At 36.1% G+C, this 11668-nt stretch overlaps 2 protein-coding genes across 2 annotated transcripts; one reads left to right on the top strand and one right to left on the bottom strand.

Moving 5' to 3' along the window:
• Positions 1-3467: 3467 nt before the first annotated feature.
• Positions 3468-7376, top strand: LOC118062010 (uncharacterized). The gene is made up of 5 exons (XM_035075677.2): positions 3468-3722; positions 4302-4602; positions 4688-6248; positions 6421-6673; positions 6760-7376. Exons 1-3 carry the CDS (start codon positions 3669-3671, stop codon positions 5209-5211), a joined length of 879 nt encoding a protein of 292 aa, XP_034931568.1. The 5' UTR covers positions 3468-3668; the 3' UTR covers positions 5212-6248; positions 6421-6673; positions 6760-7376.
• Positions 7377-8002: 626 nt separating this feature from the next.
• Positions 8003-11146, bottom strand: LOC118062263 (protein kinase STUNTED). Its single transcript, XM_035075995.1, has 9 exons — positions 11005-11146; positions 10743-10908; positions 10164-10341; positions 9674-9938; positions 9378-9510; positions 9012-9210; positions 8833-8913; positions 8450-8587; positions 8003-8158 (listed from the first exon to the last, which is right to left on the bottom strand). Exons 1-9 carry the CDS (start codon positions 11144-11146, stop codon positions 8003-8005), a joined length of 1458 nt encoding a protein of 485 aa, XP_034931886.1.
• Positions 11147-11668: the final 522 nt, after the last annotated feature.

Raw genomic sequence — 11668 nt, 5'->3', positions numbered from 1 at the left:
TCAACAAGAGAGTTCGATCGGAAGGGCAATCAATTGTTGGGCAGCATAAGAACATTGGGTTATGATCACAGCAATAGCATTAGCTACCATTTCAGATGAGAAAAATGGAGCAAATGATGTAAAGATCGTTTTAGATACCCAGAAGAAAAATAGCAAGATCTAGCAGAAGCCGAGAGGAAGTTTATGATGCCATCGACATGCTTGGAGATAGGCAGTTTTGGAAGAGCCGGCAGATTCCGGATAGAAATCGATGGAATTACATGCCTGATATGTGATAATCACAGCAACATAACTTCAAGATTAAGGGCAAAACAAAGGTAGAACCATTAAAAGAAGTAGAACAATTGAACCAAAGTAAATGGCTAGTTAGGATCTCCATATGCTCCCCTGAAGTGAAGTTCACTTGTGTGTGTCCTCATCCCATTCGATATCAAATCTGTCACACCATCCTCTAAGATTAGCACATGAGATTATAATGAAAAAAGAAGAAGATTAAAGCTAGGGGAATCCCTTGTGAATCATAAGCTGAGAATTTTAACACCCATTTACACAGTTTTACTAATCCAGACCACATGATGCACAAGCAAGCAGCAGCATGGTCGTAAAATGAAAAGCAAAACTAATTATGCAAACCAGAACCAGCATTGCATCATGGCTGATTTTACCTTTCTAAGTGATAGCCTGACATGAATTAAAACGTTCAAATAAAGTGATGTTATAGGGATCACCTGAAAAGGCATCATCACGGGTTAGCTCAAGAGAACATTACTAGCATGGCGGGACACTCTAATAACTAGTCATTAAGCTTGCCTTCATATCTTCTACCTTGCAGCATTTTGTACAGTGCAAGCTGTTGTTTTTGGAAATATTTTTTTGTTTGAAAATGAATTGAAGTAATATATATATTTTTTTAAAAAATTATTTTTAATATAAGTAAATCAAAATAATTTTAAAACATTAAAAAAATTAATCAATTTTTTTTAAAAATGCTTTTAAAAATAAAAAAATAATCAGGCTCTTAAAGTAAACGTAGCGGGTCATAGAAAAATTCTTTTTAAGCACAAAACAAAATTCTAAATATTGGTAATATATCTCCTAAAAAAATATTCTAACTATGAATTGAATAATATTTTAATCTAATATTAAGATGGAAACAGATTGAATTAACTTAGGTTAATCTAAGATTGAAATGGAAACAGGTTGACCAACGAAACAATCTTGAAAGAAAAAAAAAAGAGCAGCTAAATCCTCGATTCATTCAAGATGAAATTGGCAAAAAATAGCAATTGAATTTTTAAAAAAAAAAACTTAAGTAAACTCGAATCAACCAAGCAAGCTCGGAACACGAGTCATGCACATTATCAGATTCAATAATTTTTTTTTATCTCGTATATTTTTTTTCAATTAATTATATGATAATAAAGTGTATAAGAATTTTTTTTTGTATGAAATACTTTTTTAAAAGAAAAAAACAACTATGATAGGCATATTGGACCAAGATAGCTAAAACACATCATTGATACTAAATGATGAAATTATAATTTTTTAGTTTTGAACTAAATAAAAAAAATACATTGTCAATAACAAAGGGTTAAATTATACTTTTTATAAATTGAGTGATAAAAAATATATTAAAGTAAAACAATAAAAAAAATATCATATGCTACATATTAACCCATCAAATATGTAGTTTGACTCACTAAATCAATTAGATTCACTAATTTTTATTTTTTTTCACCAAAAAATTAATAGAAATAGCCAGATAAACCCATATGCATAGGCCTAGTGGCCTAATATGCCTTAATCTTCATAAAAAATCCTAGGAGGTGGGCCTTCTACCTAACTCATAAATCTAGGCTTAATTTTTTTTTTTAAATGATGCATAACCTATCATCTCTTTTTTTTTTGGGATAAATAAACAAACGGGGACTAGAAATTGCTGAAAAAATAGGGTCTCAAGTTTGTTTTTGCTAAAAAACCTACTTTCAACCTAAAACATGTAAAAATCACATTGAACACTTTGATAAATCTATCAAGATTTTTAAAATCCAAAAAAAAAAACTTAAAAGACCAAAATAAACTTGAACCCAAAATTATTTTCTTGGTCAAATCCACCTCCTTGGGCAAGGAGTAGGAAAAAACACATATGTTAAACTTCTCTGATTAAATTAAACCTATTAACACCTAGTTCAATTATTTTTGTGGTTAGAATTGTCATTAACTATGACTTTCTCTCTCAACGTTGGAATCAACTAGGCTCCCTTTATTATGTAACAAAAAAGGTTTAAAAAACGAGGGAAATAAATTTTGATATCAAAATTGAATATCTGATAATTAAAAGGACCGACAACTTAATGATTAAAAAAGACGAGGTACTTAAATGAATTTTTTAAATAAAATTAAAAAATTACCATTTATTTTATCCGTCCTTTTCACTTTAGTTCTCTATCTTTCAATCTCACATTTTTTTTTCAAAAAAAAAAAGAGTAACTTAGGTGCTCATTTGAGCTCAAAAAAGCTTAATTATGCAAAAATAAAATTTAACTTATTTTTAAAAATAATTATTTTAATCCATAACAATTTATGAGAAATACCCCGTGCAAACTATACACAAACTCATCAATAAAACCACCCCACGACCTTTTTTTAACCACATAATAGAAAACTCTGGTGTAATCTATGCTATTGTTATACGTCCACAAAAATATAAGTATACTTAATCCAAAATTTGTAATTGTGATAATGGCTAGAGCCTTTTTGAGAACATGAACGCATGACGCAATTGTGGGGCAACATGTATTTTCAAAAAATAAAATGAAAAAATTATGCCTTTTGGTTTGAAAATGTGAATTGCATTGTAACTTCACCGATAAGAGATTAATCCTAAAATAAGTATATAGATACTTTAGTTTAAAATAATTATATCAATCCAAATAATTAATATAAAAATAATTTATAATTAACTAAACTAAAAATTTTATGGTACTTAATAGAATAACCAGTAATATTTTACTAGTTATTATTTAAAACAACTGTAATAAATAAATAAATAAAAATAATAAAAAGAAATCTTAAATGAAATTATTCTTCTTTGTTTTTGCGGGATACAGATTTTTTTTGACCTTTTTGCTGTTTGTTTTTTTCAATTTAAGCTACTAGTTATTCTACTGGCCTGGTAAGATTTTTCAACACGGAGAGGTATCAACACGTGGTTCTTTTTCAATGGATTTCCGTTTCTTGACTTGGTTTTGCTGTGAATCCGTATGTGACACGGTCCAACTCAAGCGCGTGATTAAACTTTTTTGTTGTTGGAGATGGATCCCCAATAGTATCCCTGAAAGAGCAAGGATAACCAATTAAAAGAAGGGTATTATCGGTACAGAAGAGCACAAGGGTATTATCGGTACAGATGAGCACATCAAGTAGGCGTCTCAGGTCGGCCTCTATATATAGAGCACCCGCAACCTTCTTTGTTGTTTGCAACTGTTAGTCAGAAGGGTTCGGAGGCGACGCCGTCATAAAAACCCTAGCGATCTGGTTCGATTCAATTAGGGTTTTTCTCTTAGATTTCTAGCGAAGCAGAGAAACAAAATTTATTTTATTATTTGTCAATACCCTTTTGATATTCGGTCGGGTAAATCCGGTTTCAGATCCAGATTCATTAAACAATGTCTCGGTGCTTTCCTTACCCGCCTCCGGGCTACCAGATCGAGTCGATCAAGGTTTGTTGAGCAAATTTGATTTTTCCATCTAGTGCTCGACTTGCTTTCGTTGCAAAATTGCACTTGTAATTGTATTCTTGATGTGTACTAACCCTTTCCGCCCTCAAGACGACTTATCACTTAATTTGACCCGTTAGTTTAACTAATTTAGTTTAGTAATTAAACCATGTTTAAATGTTGTAATCTTGATTATTGCACAATCGTGTTCCTGATTCATGAAATCTTGATTGGGTTTTTCGCTTGTGGCTCTAGGGTTTGAATAAAAAGATTGTTAAGAAAATTGGTTCAAAAGTAGTCCATGAGATAAAAAAACCCATCATATTTTAGCAAATGGGCAAGTGATATAAGCCTTGTTTTCTTGAAATAAATTTTAACCTAGCTTCTAACCTATAATGCTGTAGCTTTTCATTTCTTAAAATGAATGAGCAAGTGATTTGGATTTACAAATGAGCAAGTGATATGCATTTACAACTGAGAAAGTGGTTTGCATTATGTGGGAAGGTGGAAGATTTTTTAATTCGTGAGTTGGGTAATTCATAGTACTTTGATTCCTAAAATTGTTCTTTTGGTACACAAAAGATCCGAAAGGAAAAGGAGAAGTCTGTAACAGAAAGCCATAAAGATATAAAGAAGGAGAAGAAAGAAAGAAGGAAGCATAGGAAAGAAAACAAGGACCAAATATGTTATACTGTGGGTAAGTCTCATCAAGAGGGGAAAAGCTTCCTTCCAAGGGAAAAAAATGAAGAAGCTGAAAAGAGTGATCTTACTGAAGAACACAATGAGCCCGCATGCCTTCAGAATATTTGCTATTTGTCTGATGATGGCATTCGGAGCAACAAGAAGAGGAAATTGGAACAAGCAACTAATGATGACAAACCCCGTGAGTTTTGCTCTTTTCATTTGATTAATTGGTCTTGTTATTTCTTGCAGACTCGTTTAATCTTTAACTAATGATCATCAATCAGGTAATGTCTTCCGCATTAGGTTACCCTTGACAAGGCATAAAGAGCCAGATGTGCCTCTCAATAGTGAAGGGTTGTGTTCTACTTCGGGAAGGGCAGATTCTGTTTCTGGGCAGAATGAAGGTGTCCATTTATCCCATCAAGAAACTGTCAAATCAAAGGCAGGTACTGTTGTCGGGGAACTTGCAGCTCCAGAAAAAATGCCTTGTATTTCAGTTTCAGAGAAGAAGAGCACTGTTAGCCATGAATCTGGGATTTCTCGGTTCAAATTGCCTAATAAGAAGATGCGGAAAGCAGACTCACTATACAAAGTCTTAATTGAGGATTGGGTTTCACCACCTCCTCAGTTTGAGCTTAATGATTCTGATGATCAAGAATGGCTTTTTGAGGCCTCAAAGCGAGAAAGTGGAAACAAGATACTAAATGCTTGCCGTGATGTCTTGTGTCACGAAAGTTCTTTGTTTCCACGCAGGCATTACTTGCCCGAAGCTGATGTATACGCATTACCTTATACTATTCCATTTTGATGTGAAGCACTGAGCAACTGTAATCTGTTCATGGTCTGAAATTTTTTTGTGAGCTGGCCATGAGCCAATTTTGATTATGCAGTGCAGATGTTTCTATTGATAGGATAGGCATAGGATGTTGTTTAGAGAGGGAAAATGTACAGTGACTTCCAAATCATGGCGGTTTTTCTTATAAAAAATGTGTGCATCTCCCTTTCAAGCAATCTTTGCTCTTATTTCTTGCAATGACTGAAATTCATACGGTTGGCCAAGCAAGTATTAACAATCTATCTGAAATTCATACAGTTGCCCCCAAATTCAACGCTGTGTTATGTGCGGTAGTGGTACACATCCCGAATGTGATGTTCTGGAATCGCGTTTCTGTACTGCTCACTTTTTCAGTCTGATGCAGAGTTTTCGCAGCCAGAAACATTCTATGCATTGGAACATTTGTGAAGTCCCATCTGACTTAGGATGTCGTAATGCTTTTGAGTTTGGCACTCTAGCAGTGCCCTTAGCAGGATCTTTAATTTGGCCATTAATCTATGCTTGTCTGAAGGGATTTGCTGCATCTTTGGCTTGTTTGCTTGGTTGTCAATTCTATCCCACAACTTGCACGAGAGTGTTTCGGAGAAAAAAAAAGTTTTCGGCTAAAATTAAATTTGCAACAGTGCCCCTCGATCTAAACAACACTGGACAATGGAAAAGCACCCTTAAGTGAAGGGCATTATCGGCAAAAGAACCGATCTCACGCCTTTATCTATTCACCCTTCGATCTCTCTCCTCATTCGATGCTCGGACATTTAGAAACCCTAACCCTCACTGCGATTCGATTAAAAATCCTCGAGCGAGGCAGCCCATTTAAGATTTTTGTATATTCAATCAGTTTTCGATAATTTGCTATCGATTGATTAAATAAAGAGAACAGCTTTCCTTTAATATCCTTTACAATATTGGAGGTTTGGATTTCATTCACCAAGCATATATATCTGGTGAATTAAGCAATGTCTCGGTGCTTTCCTTACCTGCCTCCGGGCTACCTTACCGAATCGATCAAGGTTTGTTTGAGAAAATCTGGTTTTCTTGTCAACTACTTTTATCTCTGCACTTGGCATTGTATCAATTCATATGGTATTTTTTGGAATCTACAAACTTATTTCTGAGAAAAGAAATGGGTTTGAATCGGGTAAGTGATTTCTATTCTAAAATTGTTATTTTGGTACACAAAAGCTCCAAGGGGAGAGTTTCGAGAAGGGAAAGCATGAAGGGAGAAAGAGGGGGGAGAAGAAAGAAAGAAGGAAGCATAGGAAAGGAAACAGTGAGGAAAGAAGTCGTGTTGGTGATAAGTTCCATCGAGAGGACAAAAGGTTCCTTCCAAAGGAAAGAGGAGAAGAAGATGAAAAGAGCGATCTTACTGAGGAAGATAAGCAACCTCTGTCCTCTCAGAGCCTTTGCTATCTGTCCGATGGTGGCAAAACTCATGGTGAGTTTGTGGGTTTTAGACTTTGGTGGGTCTTATTATTTGCTGCAGCCTTTTGTAATCTTTAAGCTGTTGAAATGATCGATCAGGTACCATCATTCGGATTCAGCTGCCATTGAGAAGGCATAGAGAGCACGCTGCACCTGTTAATGGAGCAGGGTTGTGCTCTTCTTTGGGAACAGCGGATTCTGTTCCTCAAAAGAATAAAATTGTTGAAACTTCTTTGAGATCATATGATAAGGAGACGCGGACAGCAGAATCACTTTACCAAGATTTGATTGCGAATTTGGAGGAATCTTTTCAGTTTGAGCTGAACAATCTTGTTGATCAGGAATGGCTTTTTGGGACAACAAAGCAAGACAGGCATGGATACAAAAGATTGAAAGTGTGCCATGATGTCTCGTGCCATGCTGATTCTACTACGAGGCTGCGTGCGCAATACTTACCTGAGGCAGATGTTTATGGATTACCTTATACAATTCCATTTTAATTTTGAGGAAAATATTAAGCGTAGTCAAGAACTTGTAAGAACGTGGTGCTTAGTGTTTTTTTGTTGAGGTGTCCATGAATGAGCCTGATGGGGCAGTTTTTAGAGTCGATGCAGGAATTGCTAATTTGAGACCATAGGAGTTGGAAGCTGAGATAGCCGCTGTCATTTACTTGTATTTCATTTACATCTGATACAATTTTCTTTCTTTTCTTTTTACGTTGTTGTGTTCATTTTTATTCAACCATCTTATAAAATTCATTATTTTGCCAATCTAACACGCCATTTATGATCAATCTTACTGACAGTTTAAAGACCATAGAGGCCTTCAAATACAATCAAGCCATTGGAACAATCTGAGAGTATGTGCGACTCTTAGCTCCTCTTGGAACCAATTTGAATTCTCCCCCCACCGGTTGGTGACAATCCGACAATCCCCCCCGATCCATTCGTAAGCCTTGATAAACAGTTAGACACTCGACTCCCTCAACATGTCTTCCGGATGCTCTTCGCAAATTCTTTTTAATGCTGGCCACTTAAGTTGCAGTGAATGGGAATGGGATTTTCTCATTTTAAAAGGAAAGGGAAAAAAAATGCTGAATGCAACAAAATTCATGCTTTCGACTTCAGTCATCAACCAGCTTCCCTCCACTTGCGAACTCCACAACCTATATGCCAGCTTTTGGTCGCATTGGAATCAAGCATGAAGGGAATGCAGCAAAATTACACAAAAACATTATGATTTATCCTGCTCTTCTTTTAGATAGTCTCACAACATAAAACGGCTCTTTCGTCCTGCCCTACTTGGTGTAGAGACATCAACACTATTAGGTGATGCATCATCATCATCTAATTCCAGAAATGAAGGCTCCCACGCATGGTTTGCAGCCAAATTCCAGGAAAAGGTCATCAAATTCCTCATCACTTGACTTTTTTAAATCATTGGCATAGCTATTCACCCATTCTCTTTCACCTTTCTCCCCTCTCAATAGCTCAAGTATCTGGAGCAGGAATTAAACCAATTTAAGCTTCAAATATTTAATTGGCATGGTTAAAACAATCTTTGAATTAAAGTTTGTCATGTCTACTGTCTGTCAAGAAAAATATGCTAGAGAAGAATAGTGCAGGAAACGTTTGGCTGGCAATTCAGCCTGACGTGTCGGCGATGTAACAGATATATGGGTTATTGAACTAAAATTGCATGTGGTTTACAGGTTAAGTTAACTTGGAATTAATCACAATTATAACAGTACTATATCACAGTTCAGTAGCCGGCTCACTTTAGGACTTACTCTAGCTGTCTGTCCGACGCAGAGAGTTGCTGCAACAACTATTCTTTGCATTTGAACAATGTCGAAGTCTCTCTGCCCATCTTCGGGTCCAGCAAAGCTTTTAGATTCCCGCTCTCTAATAATGGCGTTGCCTGCAGGCTGCATTAGAGTACTTTGGTCATTCATTAATTTCGTCAGGTCTGGTCAGGGGACTAAGAACATAACATCGTCAACAATTCAAAGAGAGTGAGAGAACTCTTACCCACTTAACAAGGTTTTCTTGTTCTTTCAGACCTGTGGAAATGATTGGTTTCTTTCCGGTTAACAATTCAAGGCGAACTATGCCAAAAGAGTACACGTCAATTTTGTCCCTCCCATACATGAAATATTCAGGAGCTATATACCCAAAAAGTTCCAACAACATCATTATGTGCTGCATTCGCTGAATCAGTAGGTCCCCATGTGGCAAGCACAAAATCAGATAACTGACAGACAAAATTAGAGCAGCATCGAGACTATGGTACTTAGAATTCAATTGCCTTAAAAGTTGTTTTCAGATGCAATAATTTGCTTACAGTAGTACCTGTGGCTGAAAATGATTTGATAGGAGAATGTTTGAAGATTTAATATCCCTGTGAATAACAGGCTGAGGACATTCATTGTGCAGGTGATTTAGAGTCTCGGCTATCTCAATAGCCATTTTGAACCTCACTTTCCATGGCAATACAGACTTCCTGCTATTACCTGCATCACCATTGATACTTGAATAACGACACTGATCCCTGCATCATTTCTAAAGAAGCAACCTGGATGCTCAAATACACTTGCCTTGTAGCCTTTCCTCTAAGCTCCCCTTGGACATGAAATCGTAGACCAGAATTAAATGATCATCCTCGACGCATATGCCAATTCGAGGTGTAATGTAATGTGCTTGTGCTTTAACGAAGACATGATATCAACTTCCAAGGAGAAGTCATTCCTAGCTTCCTTGTACTGTTTTAGGATCTTCACTTGCACTTGCTTACCACCAGGAAGATATCCTTCGTACACGTTGCTACACCCTCCCTCCCCTAGGAAGTTTTCTGTTGCAAACATGTCAAAGAAATAAATTTATAGCTATATGCCTTATCTAGCTACCCCTTTAAAAAGAGAGAATCAAAACTGAGGAGAAATGATGAGTTTCTCTCCTCAGCTCCTCATAACTGAACTGCTTGCAGCCGGATGAGCACAATTTAAAGAACCAGCCCAGCTTCTTCGGCAGCTTCATTGATGCTGCTAAACAAGCCTCACTGTGCTTATCCTCGTGTCCACATATATTGTTTTCAACGTAACTCTCTGCTTCTTTGGAAACAACATCAATTTGAATATTTGTAGTTGCTTCTTTGGATCGATTGGGTAGACTCAAAACCCATTGAACCACTGAAAGTCCATCAGCCTGAGATTCTTGCAGAGATTCTGGAGATGCAGAAGTTTCGGAGAAGAAGCCAGCCAGGCCCTGATCGTGTGGATTCTTTGGTAAGTAAAAAATCAAAATTTGAAGAAACTTTCTGTTTAAAGCCAAAATTCTCATCTTCTCTATTGCTGCTACCATCTCTTGACTCAGTTTCAGAGGCATGAAACAATTGGATTACAGTCCCTTCAGTCTTGCATTTCTGACAATAGAATCATCTGTTTTGAGATCAGAAGAACTATTGTTTTCTTTTGAATTCCATTCTACCAGTGACATATTCCTTACTTCTGACCTTCTCAATGCTTCCAGAGCTGGACGATTGGTTCTTTGAAGAATAGGCCAGCCAAGAGCTGACTCTGGCAGCTCTCTACGGATTACAGAAATTGATTTCAAATAAAGTTTTTCCTCGTAACCAGTGCTGTCTTTCAAATGAAAACTGTCATCTCTTGGTACTTCTTCAAATCTTTGACTTGTATCAAATGTGATTCATGAACATCAGATGGCTCTTCTCCTGTTAAACTGTAATGGTTTATAGCAAGACTAGACATTGGATTTAACTTGAAACCTGCAAAGTAATGATTGAAATTAGAGACAGACAGGTTTTTTTTTATCATTATAACTTTTTCACGATTCTTTTTTCCAGATTTAAAGGTGATGCTTCAAACCTCCTATCAGGTTAATTAAATCCCTTTTAAACATAGTTTTTGCCTCTTGAACAGACAAAATAACGATAGTTGCTGGTAAGTGATGGGCAAAAAAGTTATCCATGAATGCCGGTTCCTGAAAGATAAAATATCTACAAAATCAAAGAGAGATTCACAAACTAAGCCATTTTTTTTGGGTAAATCCTCTATCTCAACTCACCTGGGAGAGTTTTCTGAGTTTATTTCCATTAGCACTGACAAGGCTGCATAATGCTCCTCAGCTTTCATCAGAACCTTTTGGACATAACTAAAACTTGAAATAGCACCAACCTTTTCCACCAAGCCCTTACAATCTGAAAAATCTTTTGCGACTAAGCTGTCATTATCTTGAGAAAAACACATGAAAAGCAAGGAAGAATATCAGCCAGCATCAATCAAAAAGTAGTAAAAAAAAAAAAACATGTAGAAGTTGCTCTTCATACCTGAACTAACAAGTGCATGATGCACTAGTCCGGCAACCCTAGAAAGGTCAAAGTTGAGACATTCTACGTAGTCATTGCCCTGTTTCTTTTTCTTCAACGCTTTTCCTGGAACTGCCTTACGAATGCTTAGTTCTCCTTTCATTGCGTTCACGCCTCCCTAGTTACAGCCTAATCTTACAACTCCCCTTAGCAAATTACGTATGTTTCACATCGCTGCCATCCATGACCATTCAGTCAAAACTTCAGTACCGCATAAGCCCGCCATTACTATTCATTCCATCAATAGAATATTGTATTCTATCTTGTATGAATTCAAACAATAACTATCTGGAGAATTACAGTAGGAAAATAAATTCTAAAGAAGCCTCTGAGTCGTTTCATGGTTAGATTAAGAACAACACTTAGAAGTACAGAAACCCATATGATTAGATTCTTTGAATTTTTTTTTTTAAAAAACATAGATAATTTGAATATTTGACCATGTTCTTTGTTTTTATCTAATCTTACCAAACATTTTTAAAATACACGGGCAGCAAGGCAGGAGATTGCCTGTGGATTTATGGCACCTCTTATGACTGACAAAAAAAATGAACTTGGCTTCAACCAAAAATATAAAAAGGTATGGACAGCATGACTCATTCATTTTTAATGCAAGTCTAACTAT

This window comes from Populus alba, chromosome 5 (assembly GCF_005239225.2).
Source record: "Populus alba chromosome 5, ASM523922v2, whole genome shotgun sequence".
NCBI lineage: Eukaryota > Viridiplantae > Streptophyta > Magnoliopsida > Malpighiales > Salicaceae > Populus > Populus alba.
This window is presented reverse-complemented; position numbering and strand designations above follow the sequence as displayed.

Excerpts from the sequence above, each read along its gene's own strand:
- LOC118062010 (XM_035075677.2), top strand. The coding sequence starts at position 3,669 with ATGTCTCGGTGCTTTCCTTACCCGCCTCCGGGCTACCAGATCGAGTCG. Across the intron at positions 3,723-4,301 it reads ACCAGATCGAGTCGATCAAG|ATCCGAAAGGAAAAGGAGAA; the intron begins GTTTGTTGAGCA and ends GGTACACAAAAG. Across the intron at positions 4,603-4,687 it reads AACTAATGATGACAAACCCC|GTAATGTCTTCCGCATTAGG; the intron begins GTGAGTTTTGCT and ends ATCATCAATCAG.
- LOC118062263 (XM_035075995.1), bottom strand. The coding sequence starts at position 11,146 with ATGAAAGGAGAACTAAGCATTCGTAAGGCAGTTCCAGGAAAAGCGTTG. Across the intron at positions 9,511-9,673 it reads GAAGCTGCCGAAGAAGCTGG|AAAACTTCCTAGGGGAGGGA; the intron begins GCTGGTTCTTTA and ends TGTTTGCAACAG. Across the intron at positions 8,588-8,832 it reads ATGTTGTTGGAACTTTTTGG|CCTGCAGGCAACGCCATTAT; the intron begins GTATATAGCTCC and ends ACTCTAATGCAG.